This window comes from Salvelinus namaycush, chromosome 3 (genome assembly GCF_016432855.1).
Source record: "Salvelinus namaycush isolate Seneca chromosome 3, SaNama_1.0, whole genome shotgun sequence".
Classification (NCBI taxonomy): Eukaryota; Metazoa; Chordata; class Actinopteri; order Salmoniformes; family Salmonidae; genus Salvelinus; species Salvelinus namaycush.
The window spans coordinates 60,968,767-60,996,337 of NC_052309.1; the positions used below are offsets into that span (position 1 = coordinate 60,968,767).

General features: G+C 43.6%; 1 protein-coding gene across 1 annotated transcript in view; it reads right to left on the reverse strand.

Moving 5' to 3' along the window:
- Nucleotides 1–27,310, reverse strand: part of LOC120043958 (vesicle-fusing ATPase-like) — a 30,508-nt gene extending 3,198 nt beyond the window's left edge. The window contains exons 1-15 of the mRNA XM_038988555.1: nt 27,299–27,310; nt 13,149–13,234; nt 7,419–7,518; nt 7,144–7,183; nt 6,734–6,900; nt 6,376–6,483; nt 5,983–6,058; nt 2,969–3,124; nt 2,521–2,720; nt 1,747–1,912; nt 1,495–1,569; nt 1,153–1,340; nt 867–962; nt 552–708; nt 199–332 (exon numbers count right to left, since the gene is read on the reverse strand). Of these exons, the coding sequence (XP_038844483.1) occupies nt 199–332; nt 552–708; nt 867–962; nt 1,153–1,340; nt 1,495–1,569; nt 1,747–1,912; nt 2,521–2,720; nt 2,969–3,124; nt 5,983–6,058; nt 6,376–6,483; nt 6,734–6,900; nt 7,144–7,183; nt 7,419–7,518; nt 13,149–13,234; nt 27,299–27,310 (1,761 nt within the window). The remainder of the gene's footprint in view (nt 1–198; nt 333–551; nt 709–866; nt 963–1,152; nt 1,341–1,494; nt 1,570–1,746; nt 1,913–2,520; nt 2,721–2,968; nt 3,125–5,982; nt 6,059–6,375; nt 6,484–6,733; nt 6,901–7,143; nt 7,184–7,418; nt 7,519–13,148; nt 13,235–27,298) is intronic.
- Nucleotides 27,311–27,571: the final 261 nt, after the last annotated feature.

Genomic DNA, 27,571 nt, shown 5'->3' on the forward strand with positions numbered 1-27,571 from the left:
GGGGCAATGCGTGGTCCAGAGTCAGCAGTGCTACAACTAGTCTACCATTCGACCAGATTCTGGCACAGCATCTCTTTCTATGGGCATGGTGCCAGCCTTACAAAGACATTGGGGTCAAAGCACTTCATAAAACTGCAGGAGCATTCAACAGTGTGTAGGTATCTATCTTTCGTTCATGGTGCCGGGCTTCACACCCACCTTCTTGATAGCCAGGCACTTGGAGTTTTCGGAGAAACCGATCATCTTGTCCGGGGAACAGATCTTGATGAAGGGGAACTCTGAGCTCTCCGAGATTTGGGCAGCCAGGGCCGTCTTTCCACTGTGAGGGGGTCCTAAGAGGACAGATGGACAAATAAAGACTGTTAGAGAGAGAGTGGGGGACTGTTATTCAACTGTGTGTGTGTGCTTAAGTGTGTGAGCTCCACCTGCATGTGCCTACGCTCACCTGTGTGTGTGTGTGTGTGTGTGTGTGTGTGTGTGTGTGTGTGTGTGTGTGTGTGTGTGTGTGTGTGTTCGCTCACACGTGCGTGTGTGTGTGTGGTCAGGCCTACCCTCCAGTAGCACGGCCACCAGCGGTGTGCGGTCGCTGTTCTTGGTCTGCTGCACCAGCAGCTCCCCGTCATCCAGCACACAGGTCACCGGGTCGCCCCACTTGATGATGCCGTTCATGATGTAGCTGGCGTAGTCCTCCTGGTTGGAACCAAATGCCTGGTGGAGGAAGAAGGGGAGGAGGAGGATAAAGAAGAGGGGGAGCGGGCAGAACTTTTCAGGATTGGAATGATAGTCTCAGGCCCAATCTCAAATGACACTCTATTCACTTTGCCTACTGTCCTTCGTAAATACACATATAGTAGAGAGCTACCTACTGGTTTAATGTCGTTGTTCAGGGAGCCCATGAAGTCGCTTCTGGTGACCTGCAGCTTCTCGGCTCTCTCTGTGTCCACCTCCACTGTGGCTGTGGCCTGGACACACAGAAAGAAATAGCAGTCTGATCTGACTGTGGTATACAGTAGACTTAAAGGACAGAGTTAGCCCCTAAAAGCACCTTGCTAAGGGGTGGAGTCTAACCATGTCATGGGTGTTCAAAGGTGTCAATTGGATAGTCTAACCGTATCATGGATGTTCATGTTTGTTGATTGGTTGGACTCTAACCTTAATGTGGCGGTTCATGGCTGTTGATTGGGCAGCTCTGACCAGCCCCTCCAGTTCAGCACCACTGTAGTTCTTGGTTCCGGCAGCCAGCTCCTTCACGTCCACATCAGGAGCCAGCAGGCCGAAGTCACGCATCTTATTAGTGTGAATGTTGAGAATCTGAACACGCCCCTTCTCATCCGGAAGACCTGAGAGGGAGGGAGGGAAGAAAGAAAATGGTAAAAATGCATTCAGGGAGGGAGAGAAGTCGCTACAATAATACAATAAAGGGTGGCGGAACATATGAAAAGAAACAAGCCAGGAGAAAACAGAAAAGGCACAGAGAACATGTGGGATTCTTACCGATCTCCATCTTGACCTCAAACCTGCCAGGCCTCATCAGGGCATCATCTATCAGGTCAGGCCTGTTGGTCATCCCTGTGGGAAAGAGAAAGAGAGAAATTGGGATGCAAAGTTAAAGATAGGGTTACTAGTTAAACCAGAGTCGTGCATTCATCTCTAGTGCTATGAGAGGCTTAAGGTAAGATTGGTATCTATACCTCAAATCTAACCATCTATGACCAGTATGTTATACAAGAGTGTACTACCACCTACCTATGACCAAGATGTTGTTGAGCTGCTCTACTCCGTCTATCTTGGACAGCAGCTGGTTGACCACCGTGTCGTGGACTCCTGTACTGCCCTGCCCAGTACCTCTCTGCTTACAGATGGCATCCAGCTCATCGAAGATGATTATGTGCAGACCACTGTTAGCACCCAGCTAGGACGAGAGGAGAAAGGGGTGAGTGGGATGAGTGGATGAAGAGAAAGAGAGGGAGACAGTCAGTCATGCATGTACGTATAACATTTGTTTGTGATTTTATCCTCTTGGATGGATTTTTTTTTAAATTTACCCCTTTTTCTCCTCAATTTTGTGATATTCAAATTGGTAGTTACAATCTTGTCCCATCGCTGCAACTTCCGTAAGGACTCGGGAGCACTGCTTCTTGACACACTGCTCGCTTAACCCGTAAGCCAGCCGCACCAATGTATCGGAGGAAACACTGTACAACTGGTGACCGAGGTCAGCTTGCAGGCGCCCTGCCTGCCACAAGGAGTCGCTAGAGCACGATGGGACAAGGACATCCCAGCTTACCAAACCCTCCCCTAACCCGGACGGCGCTGGGCCAACTGTGCGCCGCCTCATCAGTCTCCCAGTCACGGCCAGCTGTGACACAGCCTGGGATCGAACCCGGGTCTGTAGTGACGCCTCGAGCACTGCGATGTAGTGCCTTAGACCGCTGCGCCACCCAGGAGGCCGTGGAGGGATGTTTTAGTTTGATTAATTACTTCTGGTCATCAAATAAAAGATGGTGACTGGCCACTCACCCTCTTCTGCTCCTCTTCTGCATCTGCGAAGAGCTTGCGGATGTTGGCCTCAGACTCTCCCACAAACTTGTTGAGGATCTCAGGGCCGTTGACGATCTTGGGCTCGCGGGAGTTGAGCATCTTGCCAATCTGCCTGGCCATCAGAGTCTTTCCACAACCAGGAGGCCCGAAGAGAAGGATTCCCTTCACGTGCTTACAACCTGGGGGTCAATGGAACAACGACTGTCTATAGACCTCTGAATATTTGAAAGCACAGCATGCTCCAGTTGTGTACACAGACAATTTAGTTTGTGACAAATTATCACTAGGAGGCACCGAGAGGCGCCATGTTGCACATCCAATGCGGCAATTGTTCTGCCAATACCGCGGCTCGACCTTACTTTTCTGTGCCCGCAACTGTAGGTAGTACTGCATGATCTAACTAAGACGAAGGAGTGGGGAGCCTTACCCATCTGTTCCACGATGTCAGGAGGAAAGACACGAGAGGCGAAGGCTCGGCGGAAGATGTCGGAGAACTCCTTGTCCAGACCACCAATGCCCATGCGCTCAAAGTTCCAGTCCGGGTTGATGATGGACTGACGCTGCTCTTTGGTCTTGGCCTTGCCTAGTGGGCAGAGAGGAATCAAACACAACTTTATTTAAAATGCATTAAAAACAATACTCAAATAGACTTTACAATGAAAAAAAGTGTAACAATGGATAAAGACTGGTTATTTCCCCGTGCTTGAAGGATTTGATCAATCTTGGTCAACTTCGTCTAAATGTTTATTTTGACAAATCGAATCAAAGTTTATTGCTTGCGTAGACACATTTGTAGATGATATAGCAGGTGCAGGTAAATGCTTGTGTTACTAGCTCCAACAGTGCAGTAGTACCTAGCAATGACAATGAAAAAAGAACGACACACACATAATCCAGAGAAATAAAGAAATTAAGAAATATCAGAACGAGCAAAGTCAGAGACCGGAATATATATGAATAGAAAGAGTGTGTACAGCAGTAGTTATATAGAATGAGACATGACTACAATACAGTATATACATATAAAGTGGGTAAAACAGTATGTAAACATTATTAAACAGATCAGTGTCCAACGACTATCTACTGTATGTATATATGGCAGCAGCCTCTAAGGTGCAGAGTAGGGTACCGGGTGGTAGTTGGCTAGAACAATGACTAAGGCTAGTGGTGACTGTTAAACAGTCTGATGGCCTAGAGATAGGAGCTGTTTCTCAGTCTCTCGGTCCCAAATTTGATGCAGCTGTACTGTCTCCGCCTTCTAGATGGTAGAGGGGTGAACAAGCCGTGGCTAGGGTGGCTGGCCTCCCTGTGACACCGGGTGCTGTAGATGTCCTGGAAGGCAGGCAGTGTGCCCGGGGCGATGCGTTGCGGACAGTGCAATTGCCCTTCCAGGCGGTGATACAGCCTGACAGGATGCGCTCAATGGTGCATCTATAGAAATTTGTCTTAGGGGCGAATCCTAATTTCTTCAGCCTACTGCAACCCCGTCGGTGTGGATGGGGCCGTGCTCTCTCTGCTGTTTTCTGTAATCCACAATCAGCTCCTTTGTTTTCTTGACGTTAAGGGACAGGTTCTTTTCCTGGCACCACTCTGCCAGGGCGCTCATCTCCCCCTGTAGGCCGTCTCATCGTTGTTGGTAATCAGGCCTACCAATGTTGTGTCATCATGAAACTTGATGATTGAGTTGTAGACGTGTGTGGCCACGCAGTAATGGGTGAACAAGGAGTACAGGAGGGGCTGAGCATGCACGCCTGTTGGGACCCCGTGTTGAGGATGGCAGCGTGGTAGAGGTGTTGTTGCCTACCTTCACCATTTGGGGTCGGCCCCTTCAGGAAGTCCAGGACCCAGTTGCACAGGGAGAAACACGGATGTAACCTTAATGATGTGCTTGTAGGGCACTATGGTGTTGAATGCTGAGTTGTAGTTGATGAACAGCATCATTACATAGGTATTTCTCTTGTCCAGGTGAGATAGGGCAGTGTGCAGTGCAATGCAATGGCGATTACATTGTCCGTGGATCTGTTGCGGCGATATGCAAATGATAGTGATTCTAGGGTGTTGGGTAAGGTGGAGGTGATATGGTTCTTAACTAGCCTCTCAAAGTCCTTTAGTCATTTAGTTCAGTTACCTTCGCTTTCTTGGGTACAGAGGTGCCCGTATCGGCAGCTCGATGTTGTTTTCCTCCAAACGGGCGAAGAAGGTGTTTAGCTCGTCTGAGAGTGAGGTTTCGGTGTCCCTTCATAATCCATGATTGTCTGGAGTCCCTGACACATTTGTCTCGTGTCTGAGCCTTTGAATTGCAACTCCACTATCTAGCTGTACTATTGTTTTGCCTCTGTGATTGCTTTACGGAGGTAGTAGTTGGTCTGCTTGTACACGTCCATGTTCCCAGTCACCTTGCCATGGTTAAATGCAGTGGTTTGCGCTTTCAGTTTTGCAAGAATACTTCCACCTATCCATGTTTTTTGGATACGTTCTAATCGCCACAGTAGGAAAAAACATCCTCTATGCACTTCCTGATGAACCCAGTCACCGAGTCAGTGTATACATTGATACTATTCTCAGAGGCGACCCAGAACATTTCACAGTCCGCATGATCAAAACAATCTTGAAGCATAGATTGCGATTGGTCAGACCAACGTTGAACAGTCCTTACCATGGGGAGCTTCCTGTTTAGGTTCCTGCCGATAGGTGGGGAGGAGCAAAATGGAGGTGTGATCTGATTGGCTGAAGGGAGGGCGGGGAGGGCCTTGTAGCCATCCCGGAAGGGAGAGTAGCAATGATCCAGGGTCCGTGTTGTGTTTGAAGCACAGATGTGTCGATAGAATTTCAGAAGCGCTTTCCTCAGATTTCCTTTAATAAAGTCCCCTACTACAATAAATGGATATGTTTTTTCCAGTTCGTACATAGTCCACTGTAGTTCAAGGTAGTTAATGGTGCAGAAGATAGGCTCTCCCATGGACACAGAAAGAGTGTTATCAGTGCATTCGGTAAGTATTCAGACCCTTTGACTTTTCCCACATTTTATTACGTTACAGCCTTATTCTAAAATTGATTAAATCGTTTCCCCCCCTCATCAATCTACACACAATACCCCATAATGACAAAGCAAAAACAGGTTTTTAGAAATGTGCAATTTTACAAAAAATAAAAAACTGAAATATCACATACAGTTGAAGTAGGAAGTTTACGTACACTTTGGTTGGAGTCAGTAAAACTTGTTTTTCAACCACTCCAGAAATGTAACAGAGTTAACAAACAATAGTTTTGGCAAGTCGGTTAGGACATCTAGTTTTGAAGTCTTCACTATTATTCTACAATGTAGAAAATAGTACAAATAAATAAAAACCCTTGAATGAGTAGGTGAGTCCAAACTTTTGACTGGTACTGTAGCTCCTACATAATCTACCTGTATTCTGTATGGACTCCTCTGTAACTTACCAACTAACGTGAGGGAGGAGCTCTCTGCTTTCTCGAAAACCACCTGGCTGTTCCCCACCAGCAGGCCAATGTCAATCTAAGGAAAACAGGAATTGTTGGAATTATTACCAACTACTGGTTATTACAAATAACTGTTCCAAATAAACTCGTACAATTCTGCAGAGTTCCTTTTGGACTTCGACCAGCACCCTAGCAGCACGTTCCCTCGTCAAATAGAGACCCCGTTCGAAATGAAGGGGCAGGTGAAAGCAAGGGCTCCACCACTTGGCATTCACCTGTCCCGTCATTTCTAATCATGGATTACTTCAAGGAAGGGGGGGGTAATTCCGACGGGGGCCCATATCATGAAGGGTTGAGTTGTTACAGCAGTAGGACAATGGTAACTCTGGGTACCTTCTGCTTCTTGCCTGATGCTGGCTCTCCCTTGAGGATGCTGGCGTCCATGGCCTCAATGTCTTTGATCACCAGCCCAAAGAGCTTGTCGCAGAAACTAAACACCAACTGTGGGGGGGGGGGGACGACGACGACGACGACAGGAAGAATGATAGAAGAAAGGAGGAGGATGAGAAAAGAGAGGAAAGCTGTGTGAGGTTACATCCCAATTCTTCCAAGTTTGCACTCCTACCCACATCTAAAATCATTTGATTGATTTAAGCCACCAGTCTTTTTCCTTGTAACTCCAGGGAAGGGAAATGTGCAGGAAAAGTGTGAAGAGTTGTGACCGGCTGGACTGTTTGTTGTTCTGACTGACCTGCTGGGTGACAGAGAAGGCCTGGTTGTTGAACTGCTGGATGAACTCGCTGGCCATCTTGTCTGAGTCGTAGGGGCTGGTGTCCGTGCTCTTCTTCTGGAGGAAGTCAATCTCTATAGTCATGGCACCGATGCACTGCTGGGACTTGTCAAAGTTGTAGTTGGCCACTATGAGGGGAGAGGACTCATGTCAGACATGTATCTAGTACCGTATAATTTGTACTCGCAGAAATACTGTACTGTCAAATGAAATAGGTACTGTATGTTAAGGTGAGCTATGGGCTGTGGTCAAGGTGTGAAGGTACAGTGTATTAGGGGCTGTGTAGGGTGCAGTGTAAACGAGGCAGTATCTTTGCGCTGTGGTCATAGTTTTCTTTTCCTCAGACTCATTAATGAAATGGAGTGAATTACCTTCCACCTCCTGTCCAATGGACAGACCGGCCCATTTCCTCTGAGAGAGAGAGAGAGAGAGACAGAGAGAGAGAGAGAGAGAGAGAGAGAGAGAGAGAGATAAGTCAGGCAATAATTGCAGGGAAGCAGAGAGAAGAGGGACCTGTATGCTATCAAATATTAGAATTGTAGTTTGAGAAATTCGTTAAGATTAGAAATAGATCTATGGGTATATACTGTACAATAGATTGAACATTCAGTATAATATACAGATCTGGACTAGGTGTGTGTTTTACCTGTGGCAGACTGAAAGCGATAGTGCCAGGGACTATGGCGTGGTGGGTTTTTGTAGTGAACACAAACTTGTGAGTTGGCGTAGTCTTCACAGTCACATGTCTGTAGAGAGAGGGTTAGAGAGACTCGTGGACATCTGTTCCATATATGCAGGCAACGGCATGACCTCAATAGAACATCATATTTACAACAAAAAAAAATTCACCTAACAGCTATTCTGCTAACGATTTTTTAGAATGATGATTATAGAGTATAGTTTGTAGTATGAAATCCCCCAAAAAACAGTACCTTCACAGCAAAAACCGTGCACTAATTATATGACAATAAAAAAAATGAATACACATATTTAGATAGCTGTGTACTAGTTCTGCAGAGAGGAAACAGAGGAGATGCCAATCTCAGTCAAAATCCTACTGTAATGGAGTGACTATAGTGCTCAAAACAGCATATTTATATTTCATTTTGGGTAGAACAGCCATGGAGGAAAGAAATCAATCCAACATTTCCCAGGAATAGAGGAGAGGGTAGGTGGCAGGGCTATAGGTCCAAATCAACAACATGTTCCTAAACAACATTCCCTCCCTTCCCCCTTTGAGAACCAAGAGCATTCCATGGCTAGAGGACTGATCTCAAATTAGCAAGAGATTATACTCTGTGTGGTCCCTAACAATGATCAGAAAAGAGACAAAGAGAGATCAGGTGGGAAAAGCTGCTATTGAATTCAACTATTTATTGATTCCTATTTATTATTCAACAACTAGTTATAATATGGAGTACCGCAAGGTTCAATGCTAGGACTGTTCAATCTTATATTTACAACTCGTGTTAAATTAAGATATTATACGGAATTAAATCAACCAGACTCAGAGGTAAACGTCAACATGTCTATTCTCCATCACTGTCCGTGTAACCCCTCACATTCCTTTACTGACATGGTGACGTCCTATCTCAGTACGTCACATCAATACACAACATCCCCCTTTACTTGGATATGAACTTCAATGTCAACCTGACATACACAACAGCACTTATTCTATATCTGTATAGCAACCTTTATGTTATTAATAAACAACTGAAATCTGTTCAATGTCTTATTATTTCTGTTCTCCTAATGGACTTTTCTATATTTTTTGTAACAAAACATTCTGCACTTTTTCCCCCACAACATAAATAAAACATTCAGAGTCTTCGCATTAGTCCTCTTATATTTGTCATTTTTCAGTTTATACTGGTTTTCTTTACCCCTTTCAGTACAGGATCATTATTTAATTACAAAGTCTGTTAACTTCTTAATTAAACTTCAGTTTAATTTGTCTGTGAGGTCTGACTCGCTTGGGTGTCTGTGATCTTTGTGGTGATCCCTCACAGATGGTCTCTGGTTTGGATTCTATGTACCGTCTCAGATTAGGACTCTGCTCCACAGTCTCTTTCAGTTGTGTGTGGTCCTTTGATTGTGGATCCGGCTCCTCAAATACATACCTCTTCAGCGAATGTTGTATTCCTTGAATACCTGGCCCCAGTTGGAGATTGAACAACCACAGTTTCCCTCTTTATTGACCACAGTGTGTGGTATCTTGTTGAAAGTTGTTGTGGACTTGTCTGTTTTCTCCTGTTTTAGGAGAACCTGATCTCCGACGTACACGTCGGAGGGTTTGGCTCTGCGACGGCTGTCTGCATCGATCTTGGATCTCCCTTTCTGTTCGACATCATTGTCCCGTGTCTCCAGGTCACTCCGCTATATCTGGAAGCTTTCCCCATGGGACTAATTGTCCGATTGCACACAGTTCATTTTCTATGGGTGCAAATGCCTGGCGTGTCTCATAACACCCATTCTGAATAGCATCTCTCACTTCTCTTTGCTCTTCATCTGCAGCTGATGCTTCCTCCACCTCCCTTGTGGTCATTGCATTTGGAGTTGCGTTCACAGCCGCAAATCTTACATCGTCCTCTGCTCTATGTGCGTGTGAGTCTTTCACTGCAGTCTTCCCAATTTGACGAGACAGAGGGTCAGCGATGTTGTTTTTCCCCCGGTATGTGGACAACTCGAAAGTCATAGGGTCGGAGTCTCAGCACCCACCGTTCGATGCGAGCGCATGGCTTTGAGCGAGGACTGTAAATAGCCTCTAACGCCTCGTGGTCAGTCACTAGATCAAATTCCCTGCCGTGTCAACACACGGGTGAAGCCTTTCACAAGCCCAAACCGATGCAAGGGCCTCATGTTCAGTTTGTGAATATCTACGTTCACACTGACAGACTCTTGCTCACATAACAGACTGGAACCATTTATCCTTGTTATTGCACAAGAACAGCTCCTAGGCCCACTGGTCCTGCATCTGCTATTACTTTTGTGGGCACGTCTTTGTCAAAGTATGCGAGTGTCGCGGCTTCAGCCAGTTACTCTTTTAACATCTGAAATGCCTTTTCCTGTTTCCTGTCCGAAGTGGAATGTTGTTTCCTTCTTGGTCAACTTCCGCAGAGGCTCTGAGAGTGTAGAGAACTGGGCAATAAACCTACTGCCGCAGCCCACTGAACCTAGAAAGCTAGGAACCTCTGATGCCGTCTCAGGCTCCCTGGCCTCGACCACTGCTCTCACTCTTTCAGCTGTGGGCCTTACGCCTTTCTGTGAGAGGAACATGCCCATAAACACCAATTTGTCCATGTTGAACTGACATTTCTCTGAGTTGAGAGTCAGCCCACAGTTCTCCAGCCTATTGAGGACAGCATGTAGCCGCTGGTCATGGGTCTCCTTGTCTGGGGTGTGGACGATGATGCCATCCGATGTTTTCCACCCCCTCGATGCCTGCCAGTGGTGTTGCGATTTCATGTTGATACTGCTCGCTCGCCAATGAAACTCCAAATATGAGTCTTTTATATTAGTATATCCCATTATGCACTGCAAACGTCGCTATGCCTCTCGACTCCAATTGATGACAGCCCCATTTAAGATCCAGTTTACTGAACATGACAGGCCCATGCATTCCTTGCAAAAGTTCACCTACTGTGGGGATTGGGTACCTGCCACAAATGATTGCTGTGTTCGCTTGTCTCATGTCTAGACACAGTCTTATGTCACCATCCGGTTTTGGCACCACCACACCAGATTCACCCATGGTGTGGCACCACCACTACCGGATTCACCCATGGTGTGGCACCACCATTACCAGATTCACCCATGGTGTGGCACCACCACTACCGTATTCACCCATGGTGTGGCACCACCATTACCAGATTCACCCATGGTGTGGCACCACCACTACCGTATTCACCCATGGTGTGGCACCACCACTACCGTATTCACCCATGGTGTGGCACCTTCCACTCTCTCCATTAAGTCCATGTTTTGTGGTTCCTCCATCTTTTCTCCACAGCTTCTCTCAGGTGGAATGGTCCACACCGAACGGCCTGTGCTACTGGTGTCACATTTGATCAACATGTAGGTTGATCTGCTTTGTGTTTAGCTTACCCACCCCTTCAAACAACCTGGGGTATCGCCGTTTTATCTGAGTTTTTACATCTGTCACTGCTGCTATGTCAACACCCACTTCTAGCATGGCAGTCTCTTTACCTAGCAATGGTACTCTGCATCCACATGTCACAGTGAACTATGTGGACTCAGCCTGTGTGCTGTGCTTGCCTATCTTTATTTGGCATGTGAAAACCCCTTTTACTGATAATGGCTCGCTTGATGAGTATGCATATAGCTTTTTATCAGTCCGGTGATGAATGGCACTTTATTTCCTTGGCTTTCAACATTTCCCATGTGCTCTCATCTACTATATCACTCGTGGCCCCAGAGTCAATTAGCATGAATAAACTGACCCCTCCCACTGAGAACGGGATGCTGTCAGTTACAGTTCTCATTTGCTGGCCTTTTCCTTCTGCATTCTGTCTCAGCCCATTTTTGTGATATTTCCTATCCTTTTTGTAAACATGATGCACAGGTCTCATTATCTTTAGCATCTGTACTCACATGCATGGCGGCCATTTGCACTTCAATTATTTCACATTGTGCTAATGTTAGCCCAGGGCCCTCCAATAGTTTTCGTCGCACATATTCAGTATTACACTTGCTAAGTATGGTATCTCTAATTTGATTGTCCTTATCTCCAGCAAAGTCTTTAGTTGCTTGTCTAAGACGAGTAACAAATTGCTGAACTGTCTCACCAGTTTTCTGTGTCAGTTGATAAAATGTCTGTCTCGCGAACGCTGTGTTCACCTGTGGCACGAAGTATGCGTTTAACGCAACCACAGCCCTGACACTTCGAACACACCGACAGCGATTTGCATTTTTGGTACGCCAGAATTATTCATTTCCTATGAAACTCTGCGTTTGCCTTGCAGCGTTGCAGTTGCAGTACGTTCGGTGTGGTGCATACCTTGGATTTACCGAATTTATGCTTCAAACTGTATGCGTGGACGGCTTGACAGAAATGGTAGCAGGTGGTGAATGTGGAACTTTTGTTGCACACATCTCCAGATGATGCTGCGTCCTATTTTGCGCAAGACACTGTCGATGTGTTCGAAGCATGACGTAGTCCGTTGGTTCTCCGGTGTCTGCGAGTGTGAAGAAAATGTCCTGCACATCTGTCCCAGCATGACGCAGAAACATAGCTCTCCTCAGTTGTTTTGTAACCGGATCAGCGTCACCGGACAGTAATCCTTTACCATCCGCGAACAGCTCAAACGCCATCAACCACCTAGTGTAGCAGGCTCACTGTAACGTTAGCTGTCAAACTTTGGCACAGTGTTTTCCATCTCGACGACACTAACTCACTTTTCAGATTTAACTATCGTTTTCAAACGTTATCCTTGTCGCAATTGTTCAATCGTACACTTACAACTCGTGCTAATTTAAAATATTATACTGAATTAAATCAACCAGACTCATGTCTTTACTCCATCACTATCCGTGTAATCCCTCACATTCCTTTACTGACGTGGTGACGTCCTATCTCAGTACGTCATATCAATACACGGCAAGGACCTGTGCTCTTTTTCAATGTCTTATTTGTAAATGCCCTTACAGAGTCGATGTGAACAGCGTTTCTCCTGTTGTTACTTAGGCAACATTAGCCACACCTATCTGCTCCCTGGACTCCACCTAAAGTAAGAATAAATCTAGGGAGAACACTGAAATAAATGCCAAGGCACAATTTTCAACATTTTCATACACCCGATCTCCTTTGATATTTAAACAAATATGTTGACGGTACATTGGGAAGATCGTGTGACAGTGCAGAAAAGCAAAGACAGAGTGACCAAAACTGTGCTCAAACAGGGCTCGTACATACATTATTGTAAGGCATGTGAGGTCCCAAGTGGTAAACGCTACACCAGACTATAGCTCGTAGACCAGGGATCATCAACTAGATTCAGCCATGGGCCGATTTTATCTTGAGCGGATCGTTTGGGGGCCCGGAACATTACAATTTGTAGACTGCAAATTGACCGCAAGAAGCCCAAAAAGATATAATATTTTGACTAAAATATAATAATTTCAAACGTTGCTTACATTTGTATCCATTCACGTGTCTCTCTATTATGCGAAGGAATACTTGGGAACAGATTTCCAAATTGAAAATCACTTGGAGCTGGTTTTCTGGTGTTTTTACAGTCTTTTATGTGAAAAAAAAGATATTTAAAAAAGCTCAGAAAACTTCCAGTTGGGGAACCCTGATGTAGTGTGATTTTCCAGACTACAGAGGGCTACACTGTATAGTGTGATTACTCACTGTCCAGACTGCAGATCCTTCTCGCTCACCACAGCACAGTTTGTCAACGACAGGTCATCTGTCGGGCATCGTGCCGCTTGCATCGTCTGCAGTGGAGAACAGAAAGAAAGAAGAGAGAGAGAGAGAGAGAGGGAAAGATAGACAAACAGAGAGAAGAGAAGAGGAGGGAAGAAGGAAGTGGGATAAGTTGAAGGGGAGATATTACTCTAGTAGATGAGTGGTGACGCAGCATTTCCTTTCCATTTCCCAAAGGAAAACTCATTTTACATTTAGTAGCATCATCAAGCAACTTGGGTTTCCTTGTTGAGACTGAGGCAAAGAAACAACCAGGAGACACACCCATGATGACCTCTTGACTTTCATCAAAAATCATTAAGAAACTTCCAGTTAAATTCTGGTAGTTCACACTATGGTGTTTGGGTAAATAATGAACCATTCAACTTTGTAGCAATGCAACAGTATACTGTAGATATGTCACAGCATTTCTTTGGGTGGAACATTGATCATGTTTAGTTTCTCTGCAAATTCAACATACTTCAACTCATAGGCAACAGCAATGTTTGTCCAACATCACAAGATAGTCAAATGCATATATAATCCAGCCTTAAAACAGACAACGCCAGAGAGCAGCAACAAGCAGCAGATACAGCTAGCTAGTTAGTTTATTTGTTAGAACCTGTTACAGTCGTTACAAGACTGTGAACGAATGAATGAACGAATGAACGAATGACATACAAAATACAATGAAACCAAAGACAAATTCAAAAGACAAAAAGAACACTTCTTTCTTAGTCGCGGTAACTTATCTAAACACAATTATTGTTGGCGAGTTTCTACATTCTTATGTCAGAATATTGCACGGATTTACGGCATTGACATTCTCTTCCATAGCTCTGCTCGCACAATTCACTGAGTGAAAAGGTTAGAGTCACCTTTGTTTGTTGCTAAGAGCATAGCTTCCAGACCGCCTGTGAACTGTCATAACATACCAAGGATGCTATGCAGTACAGAGCCTTCCCTTTGGTACACAAGACAAACCTCTAAACACTTTAAGTAAAAGAGAAAAGTTGAGAAAAAGCAAGAACCTATTGTTCCAATTAAAAATCCCAGAGAAGGCCATGAAGGCCACAAATACACTTTTCAGGTCAAGACAGAAAGGGATCTGGATAATGATGCAATACCTATTCCAGCTTTTAAGACAAATCAGGGGAGATTGAGAACCCAAGAACCCCCTATCTCAAGAATTGTCTAGATCATTTAAAAACAGTCTTGGTCTGGGCCACAGTGCCAGAGGTCTGGGTCCGGGCTCATGGTCTATGATGAGACCGCGGTCTTCGTGGATTTTCAACTCATGATGTCAAGATGCATCTTTGAAGACCATCTTGTCAGTTATATGGCCATGTATAAGTGAAATAACACGCAAGTCCATCACTTGTCAGAGCCAAGTTGGACTAAAATAACAACTGGTTTGGTCTTGGTCTAAATAGGTTGCATCTTCATCTGGGTGTCATAAGGTGTGGTCTTAGTTTGGGTCTTGAGGTCTTAGTCTGGGTCTTTAATATTTAATTGATGACATAACAAGGAGACGAATAGCCATTCATTTCAGTTAGATTTGATACAATCCTATACGTTGGTTGTGAACGTACCCTGTGAAGATATGCATGCCATAGTCATCTCTGATTTAGCTCACTCATAGCTAGACACATGCCTGCCATGTACGTTTGCTTGTCTGACATTTGAGCGCTGGCGGCTGGGGAGCGGAGAGCGAAGAGCAAGGGCAGCGGTTGTTGGGAGTCGCAATGTTTGGGAGCAAAGGGAATGCTTGGGTTGTGGCAAGTTATAGAGAGGTGCGTATTGCACTGCAGTGCTGGCACACTGCCCTGTCCCACTTATAAAATCATCACATGCAGTCTAGTCTACCCCTTCATCTACCATACTGCCAGCGCTCGCTCAGCCAGAAGACAAATAAATAGGCTAAAGCTTTTCTGTTTGATCCCGGCTCAAGAGTAGGTCTAAACACTCTTAGTGAAACTGCAGTGGAGGAGTAATGGATGATAATGAGTTGTTTGTGCACTCAATCAAATAACTTCCCTCTCTGCATTGCAACTCCGTCAATGGATCTGCAATGGCAGTTGATATGTACCATATGTATATGGTTTCTCCTGAGACAGTCACTACCAGGGGTGAGAGCGGCGGCAGTGGCAGCAGGGGGGGGGGGGGGGGGGGGGGGGGGCTTTCGTAAGACCTTGGGAGTTGACGAGGCGGATAAAGCTACTTTCAGTAAAGCCGACTGACTGTCCAATGAAGCTATTAGACGTTTAGCGGGTGGCGTGGGAGGTCATACATGAGGAAATGACTTACATACATACCTTGAAAAATATTACGACCTGGGGGCCAACGTACGCAAGCAAAGAGGGAGGGGAAGAGGAGGACATAAGACAGAGAATTGAGACAGCCAGGACCACTGTCTGTCAGAGAGCTGAAGCAGCACCGGGTGCATTGATTCACAATCGAAGGAATACCACTTTGACAGTGGCAAGTGGCAAGCGTATGCAGAGCGGGGCAGAGTTGGGGTCATTCTTATCATTTCACTCACTTTAGTTTTGTTCCCGTCCTGAACTGCACCAAAGCATGTGGACATTTTAACGTCAGTGAATTTACACTGCCCAAATAAATTGGTCTGTGGCTAGAGTCTTGTTTTTGAAATGTGAGTTTTTAGCAAGCTAAGCGTCTACTATAAACTATACCCCAAATCTGGTAGTATTGTCATTTGTCAGTCATATATGCTTAACAGTCTTATGTAGATCTTACATAAGGAAGAGATTCATTCTTCACATTGTAAACAGAAAATATTGTCTTAATGTGAGAACTAATATGAAATTCCATGAGAGCAGAAATCTTTCGTATTTTTGATGAGTTTATGTGATGAATGGATGGAACCCCAGGGTTACTGTCATGTATGGCTAATTAAAATGGTAATAGGAGCTGTATTATGCACAAACAAGCAAGACATTACACGGTTTTGAAAATGTAGTAAGAATTAAACCCTTAACTGTCACGACTCCGACCGAGGCAGGCTCTCCTTCCCGTTCGGGTGGCGCTCGGCGGTCGTCGTCACCGGCCTATTAGCTGCCACTGATCCTTTTCTCCCCCTCCTTATGTGTTTATTGATTACACCTGTTTTCATTTGTTGGTAATTAGTTGGGCTTATCAGTCAGCCGGCCCGCCCGGTTCTTTGTGCGGGATTATTAGTTGTTAAGCGTGGTGTCTGTTTTGTACTACGTGGTTACTGGACTGCTTTCATTCCCCCCGTGTCTGGGGTAGTTTTTGTGAGCACCCAGTGTATTAGAAGGGTGACTTTAGTTTCTCAGTGTTCATTAAAAGGGACCATTTGTTATTGCACCCTCTGCTTCCTGCGTTTGACTTCGCACTCCGACACCCAGTCCTTACATTAACATAAATACCTTAATTCATAACAGAACTCAAGGCATTTAATGAGACACCATTTGGATTCAAAGTTGTCACACCCCACAAACCCTGAAGACTGTATTCAAAACATATATTACAAATGGCTCATTGGTGGAAGTATGCTGCATTCAGGACTAAGAATAGAGGGTGTTCAGTGATCCGTCTTATGATTGCGGTATATACACACACCGCACACACACAATCGTAAATCTTGATGCCCCGCCCAGCCATGCAGTCTCGTAGGACAGAATATTCCAGGCTTTTTCTCCTGCCTTATTTCACGAATCCCTTTTCAGTATTCCATCAGCAAGAGTCCTGGGGGAGGTATCCACTGAGATGTCTGTGCTGGAGATCGATATGTATGCATGCAGCCAGTAGGAGGAGCCATTCACCTATGGCTCATAGCCAGCTAGTGCATCAGGTTCACCCAATGATGTATACAGTAGAAACATAATTAAACTGAGTATAGAAAACATTATGGACACCTGCTCTTTCCATGACATAGACTGACCAGGTGAATCCAGTATGAAGGCTAAGATCTCTTACTGATGTCACTTGTTAAATCCACTACAATCAGTGTAGACAAAGGGGAGGAGAAAGGTTAAAGAATTGATTATTAAGCCTTGAGACAATTGAGACACGGATTGTGTATACGTGCGATTCATAGGTTGAATGGGCAAGACAAAAGATATAAGTGCCTTTGAACAAGGGTATGGTAGTAGGTGCCAGGCGCTCCGGTTTATGTCAAGAACTGTGAAGTTTCTGGGTTTGTCACGCTCAACAAATTTCTGTATGTATCAAGAATGGTCTACCACCCAAAGGACATCAAGACAACTTGACACAACTGTGGGAAGCATTGGAGCCAACGTGGGCCAGCATCCCTGTGGAACACTTTCAACACCTTGTAGAGTCCATGCCTTGATGAATTTAGTTTGTTCTGAGGACAAATGGGGGGTGCTACTCAATATTAGGAAGGTGTTCCTAATGTTTGGTATACTCAGTGTATTTGAATATACTATATATGCCTGCGGGCCTATATTTTATGTTTACAAAACCACAATATTTATGCAATAATTTAAAATGAGGCGTTACTTTTTCCATGGTAGTTTGACAATCTTACCAGTATACTATGTCTACAAATCAGTTATTTCCATAACAGCACCAGAAAAAAGTGCATACACAATCTATTTCACAAACTGATTTGGGATCAGTTCTCCCTACACCAATCTTTACTTGAAACCATTGTAAGTGAGTCAACAAGAAGGCCATAGGTCAGATTTTGAAGGGCATTTAGAGTCAGCACAGTGATACAGTTGAAGTCGGAGGTTTACATACACCTTAGCCAAATACTTTTAAACTCAGTTTTCACAATTCCTGACATTTAATCCTAGTAAAAATCCCCTGTTTTAGGTCAGTTAATTTAAGAATGTGAAACGTCAGAATAATAGTAGAGAGAATGATTTATTTCAGCTTTTATTTATTTCATCACATTCCCAGTGGGTCAGAAGTTTACATATACTCAATTAGTATTTGGTAGCATTGCCTTTAAATTGTTGAACTTGGGTCAAACGTTTCAGGTAGCCTTCCACAAGCTTCCCACAATAAGTTGGGGGAATTTTGGCCCATTCCTCCTGACAGAGCTGGTGTAACTGAGTCAGGTTTGTTGGCCTCCTTGCTCGCACACGCTTTTTCAGTTCAGCCCACACATTTTCTATAGGATTGAGGTCAGGGCTTTGTGATGGCCACTCCAATACCTTGACTTTGTTGTCCTTAAGCCATTTTGACACAACTTTGGAAGTATGCTTGGGGTCATTGTCCATTTGGAAGACCCATTTGCGACCAAGCTTTTACTTCCTGACTGATGTCTTGAGATGTTGCTTCAATATATACACATAATTTTCCTCCCTCATGAAGCCATCTATTTTGTGAAGTGCACCAGTCCCTCCTGCAGCAAAGCACCCCCACAACATGATGCTGCCACCCCCGTGCTTCACGGTTGGGATGTTGTTCTTCGGCTTGCAAGCCTCCCCCTTTTTCCTCCAAACATAACGATGGTCATTATGGCCAAACAGTTATATTTTCGTTTCATCAGACCAGAGGACATTTCTCCAAAAAGTACAATCCTTGTCCCCATGTGCAGTTGCAAACTGTTGTCTGGCTTTTTTATGGTGGTTTTGGAGCAGTGGCTTCTTCCTTGCTGAGCGGCCTTTCAGGTTATTTAGATATATAGGACTCGTTTTACTGTGGATATAGATACTTTTGTACCTGTTTCCTCCAGCATCTTCACAAGGTACTTTGCTGTTGTTCTGGGATTGATTTGCACTTTTCGCACCAAAGTACGTTCATCTCTAGGAGACAGAACGTGTCTCCTTCCTGAGCGGTATGACGGCTGCGTGGTCCCATGGTGTTTATGCCTACATACTATTGTTTGTACAGATGAGCGTGGTACCTTCAGGATTTGGAAATTGCTCCCAATGATGAACCAGACTTGTGGAGGTCTACAATTTTTTTTCTGAGGTCTTGGCTGATTTATTTTGATTTTCCCATGATGTCAAGCAAAGAGGCACTGAGTTTGAAGGTAGGCTTTGAAATACATCCACAGGTACGCCTCCAATTGACTCAAATGATGTCAATTAGCCTATCAGAAGCTTCTAAAGCCATGACATACTTTTCTGGAATTTTCCAAGCTGTTTAAAGGCACAGTCAACTTGGTGTATGTAAACTTCTGACACACTGGAATTGTGATACAGTGAATTACAAGTGAAATAATCTGTCTGTAAACAATTGTTGGAAAAATTACTTGTGTCATGCTCAAAGTAGATGTCCTAACCGACTTGCCAAAACTATAGTTTGTTAACAAGAAATGTGTGGAGTGGTTGAAAAACGAGTTTTAATGACTGCAATCTAAGTGTTTGTTAACTTCTGACTTCAACTGTATGTGTTATGAATTCAGAAGCAGCTGAAGACTTTGAGCTAATATGGTAGGTTTGAAAGCCAATTCCTTTTTCTGTTTCAGAAAAATCACTTTAAGTTAGTTCTTGGCTGTCTTGCCCTACTGGAAAGTAATTACATTGAAGTTGGGGAGATTTAATGGCAGGGAGAGACCATGCAGACACATCACACTTGCAGGGTATGTTATGTTTTGTAGATGAAGATTCAAAAAGGTCATGTGCTTGTATTTGTTCTGTGCAATTTGGCTACATTGTGCGGTAGGGAATTTCCCGTCCTATTTTTGAGTGACACAATATAGCTGCCAAATGTGAAAGATAATTGTAACTTGATTATTATACTTTTTTTATATCCTTTTTTTGCTCTGTCCAGCCAGCAATGAAGCTTCAAGCTTTTCTAAATATATCAGGCAAATGTTGCTACCAAGGATGTCTATGCCTTCTGGTTCCATTCCAATACAATTAAACTCACATGAGTTATATTTTGCTTTGTCCTCGTTAGCTGATTCTCCTGCATGCTCTTTGTTTGACGCCTCCAGCAGAGATAGAGGAACGTACCACTGCTTAGCGAGTGAACGCATCACAGCAGGGCAAGAGGACACATCTGAAGGTCGCTCTTGTCCTAGAGAAAACACCCTGATCATCACCCTGCTCAGAATCCGAGAGAATACCTAAACTCAACTACGAGGTCTTCTTGTTTTGTACAGTCTAAGCATAATCCCATCACAACTATCAGATGAATTGTGTGTCTGATGAAAAGAGTGTTTGAACTGTTCATGCCTGGTCCACTGCAATGCCCCCGCGGCACAAAGTGACACTCTCTCTAAATATAGCTGCAGCTCAACACTCACACAGATGAAGACCCTACACCAACACAGAGATTACACAGACACCCACACTGTACACTCATACACATGTATATACGTATATAGGCACATAACATATACATATAGAGATGTGGCTATAATTCAGCAATAAGGCATGAGGGGGTGTGGTATATAGCCAATATACCGCGGCTAAGGGCTGTTATTAGGCACGACGCATCGCGGAGATATGGCTATAAAGACACACAACCCATGTTGTTATAACATTTTCAATATATGCAGAGAGATATCTGGTGCATAAGATCATAAAAACATAGGCTTATAGAAATGTTAGTGAGACTAGTGTTTTTGTTGTGTGACATATCTGATGGTAAAAAACATGGCTGCAGACTGAATAATTAAATGAGACCAATTTATATGTCATATACATCAGTGCTGTGTATTACTGAACACGTGACTAACAGCGAGGGAGATGTTTGATGTTTGACACTACGCTGTTCTGAGATAATTAGTTTACCAGAAGCCTAGCTAAATGAATTACCCATTTTCTTTATAAAGGGCCTGTGGAGAGCTAAAATGCTCTCATCATTAAACCCTCTGGTTCATGTTTTTTTATATTTAAACTGGTCTTGGTCTCATCGCGGTAGTGCTGAGCGATTAGTGATTTTCGAGTTCGGTTTGGTTTCGGTTCGATTATGAAATCAATTATACCGGGTTTTACGATTTGTTTTCTTTTTTCACATTAAATGCATTAAAAAAATTATGACATTCAAGTTATTTTTGAGATTCTTAATGGAAATTGCCAAAAACATTTAAAATATTCCATTGTCTCAGTCAGGTCCACATTGGGTAGACAAAATAGGAAATTACTATGAAATAATAAAATATTTCAATTGTGTGTATTACTTAGTTTTTATTTGATGACTTTATTATTTGTATTCCTTAAAGTCATCATCTCATCTCTGCTCAGTAGCAGCCAGACAATGTTCTCTGCATACTGTACTGTCTTTAGTCATCCTATTTAGCTAAGCTAGCCTGCCTATGTATGCTGCAGAGTTATCATTTTACTAGTTCTTCAAAGCTAGCACGTTGGGGGCGTTGAAACAACGAAACCCCATTCATTTTCAATGTAGGGAAGCAAAGTGGGCAGGAACCGTTGGGCGATACAAGCATGGGCGAGGGAGCGTGAACAGGGCGGGACCAAAGTTGGGAAAAGCTTAACTTTTGTCGCGTACTCCTCGACATCACGTTGCAATTGACCAATCGAGGCTCACTATAGTTTCCAGACCCTACTGGATTGGCTGTTGATACCTAGCACTACCTCGCATGCTTGCTTGCTTGCTAGCACCGAAATGAGGGTGAAGCTAGTGGGGCTATCCGTATAGTGGATCACTGCTGTAACGTAACAGGCGTAAAAGTGTATCCATGGGCTTGTACGACATTGCAGCCGGATAGTGCAGGTGACTGCCGACTGACTGATCTACAAAGGACCTGCATCAAAAATAACTACTCACTATTTGTAGATTAGTCAATCAGTCACAATTTACCCATGATAGATTAAGGTTTTGATCCTCTCGAACACGGACCATCTCTGTCCAAGCCGGAAAAACCAGACGCAATTAACTATGGTCATTGTTGTTAATTATCACGTTTCTGCGATGAACTAGGTTGAATGTTTGCATAGTCCCTTTCCTGCAGTCAAATGACCTAATGGCCTTATGAGTGGAATGTTATTAATATTTTTCATAATCAATAAACATATATATTTTTTAAACCTGCCGAAAATCCGTTGTTTCTATGTCAAATAGTTTCGCTATAAATCAGTATTCTGTGATGTACTGTATATAAATTGGAATATTGGAATACAAACACAAATTTGAATACATTTCAACTCTATATCTGACATGGTACAGGTGCCTTGTTTTTTTAAAACTCATAACCATTTGTGTGAGTTGTATACTTTTGTTTCAAAGTAGATGTATTTAAGACTACCAAGAAACACTCTGTGTTACCCTGATTTAGCCCACTGCAGTAAAAGGTTAATGAAAACTACAACTCCATTCAGCACTTTCTCTTGGGAATGATTTGATTTCTCTCTATAGAAACGGTGCGTTGGGCTCACAAAAAAAAAAAAGGTCAATTGGTCAATTAGTTGTTTAATAACTGAAAAAAACAAACATTTTGGTTAATCACTCAGCGCTTCATCACAGTCTCAATACACTTCAGTCTGGGTCTGGCTATTAACGTTCTGGTCCAATGGTGGCTGGTGGGTGGAAATATCAGAGGACGGGCTCACTGTAGTGGCTGGAATGGAATAAATGGAACAGTATGAATGAAAACCTGGTGTTTGATACCTTTCAATTAATTCCAATTCAGCCATTATAATGAGCTCGCCCTCCTATATCTCTGCCCCACCAGTCTCCTCTGTCATGTTCTAATACTGCCAGTCCATACTTCCAGTGCAGTTATGATATCCTTATGAAGACCTGTATGCACTGTTGGAGGCAGGGACAGTTATGGACAGAAAGTGGTAGTGTATGGTAGTTTAGTTTACTACGAGTAGTTTAGTTGCAGTTTGTGGGAGTGTAGTTTGGGGTGGTTATTGGTTGTAGAGGATGTGTAGAGGTTCACAGGAGGGAGAATATTATCTAATTCAGTTTGTCATTTTCTCGGATCCTGTCACACTCACGCAACGATCTTATATCCTGATTCTTGTCCTGTTGAAAACCTCCCCCATTCCATGCCATCTTGCACAGAACACAGATTTGTCTGAGTAATCTTTCCGGTGCGCTGTTGTGTTTGTTTATTTACACTGTTGTATGTTACATAAACATATGTTAACTCCAATTAAAATACAAAGATGGGAGCGGGCTCATGAATGAAGAGGATCGGATGTCAACATAGGATGTAGATTCTTCTAAACCACCGGCCATGTAAAAGATGCCCATTACTACAAGGCCATGAATGACCACACATACAGTACCAGTCAAAGGTTTGGACACACCTACTCATTCAAGGGTTTTTCTTCATTTTTACTATTTTCTACATTGTAGAATAATAGTGAAGACATCAAAACTATATAATAACACATATGGAATCATGTAGTAAGCAAAGAAGTGTTAAACAAATCAAAATATATTTCAGATTCTTCAAGGTAGCCACCCTTTGCCTTGATGACAGCTTTGCACACTCTTGGCATTCTCTCAACCAGCTTCATGAGGAATGATTTTCCAACACTCTTGAAGGGGTTCTCGCATATGCTGAGCACTTGTTGGCTGCTTTTCCTTCACTTTGTGGTCCAACTCATCCCAAACCATCTAAATTGGGTTGAGGTGGGTGATTGTAGAGGCCAGGTCATCTGATGCTGCACTCCATCACTCTCTTTCTTGGTCAAATAGCCCTTACACATCCTCGAGGTGTGTTGGGTCATTGTCCTGTTGAAAAACAAATGATAGTCCCTTTATGGCGTATCGCTGCAAAATGCTGTGGTAGCCATGCTGGTTAAGTGTGCCTTGAATTCAAAATAAATCACTGACAGTGTCACCAGCAAAGCACCCACACACCATCACACCCCCATGCTTCATGGTGGGAACAACACATGAAGAGAACATGCGTTCACCTACTCTGCGTCTCACAAAGACACGGCAGTTGGAACCAAAAATCTCAAATTTGGACTCAGCAGATCAAAGGACAGATATCTACCGGTCTAATATCCATTGCTCCTGTTTCTTGGCCCAAGCAAGTCTCTTCTTTTTATTTGTGTCCTTTAGTAGTAGTTTCTTTGCAGCAATTCGACCATGAAGGCCTGAGTCACGCAGTCTCCTCTGAACAGTTAATGTTGAGATGTGTCTGTTACTTGAACTCCGTGAAGCATTTATTTGGGCTGCAATTTCTGAGGCTGGTAACTCTATTGAACTTATCCTCTGCAGCAGAGGTAACTCTGGGTCTTTGCTTATTTGAGCTGTTTTTGCCATAATATGGACTTGGTCTTTTACCAAATATGGCTATCTTTTGTATATCTTGTCACAACACAACTGATTGGCTCAAACGCATTAAGAAGGAAAGAAATTCCACAAATGAACTTTTAACAAGGCACACCTGTTAATTGAAATGTATTACAGCTGACTACCTTATGAAGCTGGTTGAGAGAATCCCACATGTTCAAAGCTGTCATTAAGGCAAAGGGTGGCGACTTTGAAGAATCTCAAATATAAAATATATTTTGATTTGTTTAACACTTTTTTGGTTACTACATGATTCCATATGTGTTATTTCATAGTTTTGATGTCTTCACTATTTTTCTAAAATGTAGAAAATAGTAAAAATAAAGAAAAACCCTTGAAGTAGTGTGTCCAAACTTTTGACTGGTACTGTACACAAACGAAGGTCATTCTCTGACAGCCATCTACGGTATACATTCCCTAGGTCTACTGTTCATAGTGAATCTGCGTCATTTCTTATGTTTCACTCTTAGTAAGAACATTTTGTAAGGGGTATTCATGTAGGCTATTTCCCTCTGTTGTAAAATGTCCGCTGTGTGCTGTCAGTCTGTGATACCATCTATGTCCCTCTCGGCAGCTCTGACACCCTAGGCCCAGCAACAATGTGCAGTGCACTCTGCAAGGGCGAGGGAAGGAGGGAGACCAATGCCAGTGGACACAGTTGACTCATGCTTTGTGACTGACTAAAAATGTATCATCAGCTGCCTTAAACAAGTCTGTCGACTGAAACGAACTGCTGAGTCCAGCACACTAATGTACAAAAGCTAACCATTGCCTTGACACTTAATGGCAAGAAAGAGTAGAATACTATCTTAAAGAATGTAATTTCTGTTATTTTCATAGTGTAAAGATTGCATGTTCAATACTGTCTTGTAATTTCATTAGGGCCATTATACTAGAGCACTGGAGGGGAAAATATTTTGTTCAACCAAAAAATGCCTTGTCATGTAACTCAGCAGTGCATAGGGCCCTGGAATTTGTGACAGACACCTCTGGCGGATATGTTTAAAAAGAACACAATAGCTCTAGTCAGACTTTGACAAATTGCACCTCTGGTCTTGTCTGTGTGCCCACGGTGCCCTGGCTGGATGCAAACCCTGTTGACAAATCAAAGCTGTCTTGTTGTAAATATAGAGGCCTATATTTCAACAGAGAATCCACTGAGAATGGAAAGGTGTCCCTCGTGGTTTCAGTTTTCAGTCCTTATTCTCAAACCACAGAGGGGTATTGCCAATGTTGTCTTCTGGATACACGTTTGAATAATGCAGGCGGGCAACAACATCAACCAATGAAATAGGCCTTGATTTGAAAATCTCATGCTATTATGCCCCACCTATATTACAATTTCGCCTTGAGCTATGTAAATTCAATGGGCAAGCTTAGATCTCCACAACATGTCATGGTTTTACACTGGGAGAGACAGGAGAAGAGCTTCAATCAGCATTAGTGATGGGCCTACATACAGTACATACAAGGTGCGGTGGATAACTTGACAGTCAACCAGCTCGAAACTGTGCTCCATCCTGTGATTAAAATCCAGTGATATAGGATATTTCCAATAGGAATTTGGCAGCACACTGGCATCAGTCCATATCAGCAGGCCATGCAGAGCATAGCTAACCTACGTAATGCATCAGCCTGGTGCTGTCTGTTCAAGTTGAGCATAGCATATATACCTGCGGTACTCCAGGAACAGGGCTGTTTACCCCTGTTATAGGTTGTGGCTGCCTGGCTGGAATGCATCTCTATTGGCGACAGATTGTTGCTTGTCATGCACTGCTTCGTCTTAATTAGTTGACGGGCGATATTGATTGGGGTGGAGGCCTAGAAGAAATATGGTGGCCATAAGTAATTTTTTGGGGCCCTTTTTAGTTTTAGAGTTAATTTCCTGCAATTCTACTCATTTTGCAATGGAGTGGAGAGAAATGTTTGCGGTTTTTTAAATGATATCTGAGTGAGAGTGACTAACAAAATCAATGGGGAGACCAGGTCGGTAATTCGACCATGATTACTACACGTTTAGATAGCTGGTAAGACTAATTTACCAAACGAATGCAAGCGGACACGGGCTAATGAAGTGACTGTCAGTGACTGACATAGACCTAACAAGGGAACTGCTGATGATCCACAACCACGTGTTGAAATTACACCTTGTTTCTTCTACCATTCTAACTCTCAACAGCAAATGGACCCTGACTGAGTTCCCCCCCAAAAATAGATGTTTTTGGAAATTGATCCGTGGGCATACAAAAAGGGGGTTTGCAAAACCATGATCTAGATAGCACAAAAATAGCTTTCTAATGCAAGAAAGCATAGATTATACTCCGGACTCACAAAACTGCCATAGGCTACTGTATATAAGTCGTGCTATGGACAAGGAGGTCGTGCTATGGACAAGGAAGCCTGCGTGCGCTGCTGTGATATGCTTTTCACAAAATTACTACAAGCACTTTTTGCACAGATATCCTATAAAAAGGTTTTAATTGCCCCTTTAAGCATCCTGTCGGCTAAAGGGCAAGTAAAATCCAGGATTAGCTTCAACCGATTCACTCAGCTAATGCAGTGGCTAGCTGTAGAGGCCTAAAGCTTCCTAGCGCTGACTGTAGGATGATTCTACAAGACAGATAAATTATTTTTGCGACCCGTCAAAACCAGATTGTGCGGGTACCTATCAAGCTGAACGCCAGGGCGTAAAAAAACATTCTGCATTGAAATTGCAGAGCCGACGTCGAACTTGACATTCAGGTGCGACGTTGCTGCAGCTAAATTCTTGCCATTTGAAAGCTGACAACCTCCTTCCTTCGCGTATCTGGAAGCCATACATCACACTCGGCATTGTATTCTATTTACAACGAAAGAAAATGTTTATTTTGACAATGAGATATTGAACAACCGAGAAAATATCTTACCCGGGCCGCCATCTTCGCGTTAGGTGATGTTCAGAGGTGCAGCTCTGAATGGTAATTAATATGGCAGTCGGCAGCACTGAAAGCGGACGGAGACGGCAGAGGCAGATGGACTGTATCCTACCTATCTAGCTGCGCAGGAGGAACCAACGCTTCACGCACTGCACACTACACCGACGAGAACAACGCATTCGATTTTGATTGGCCGAATTCAGAGGAAGCCCTAGATTAACGTTCTTCTTCCTCGTCAATGATCTCGTTGCAATGAACGTCCCT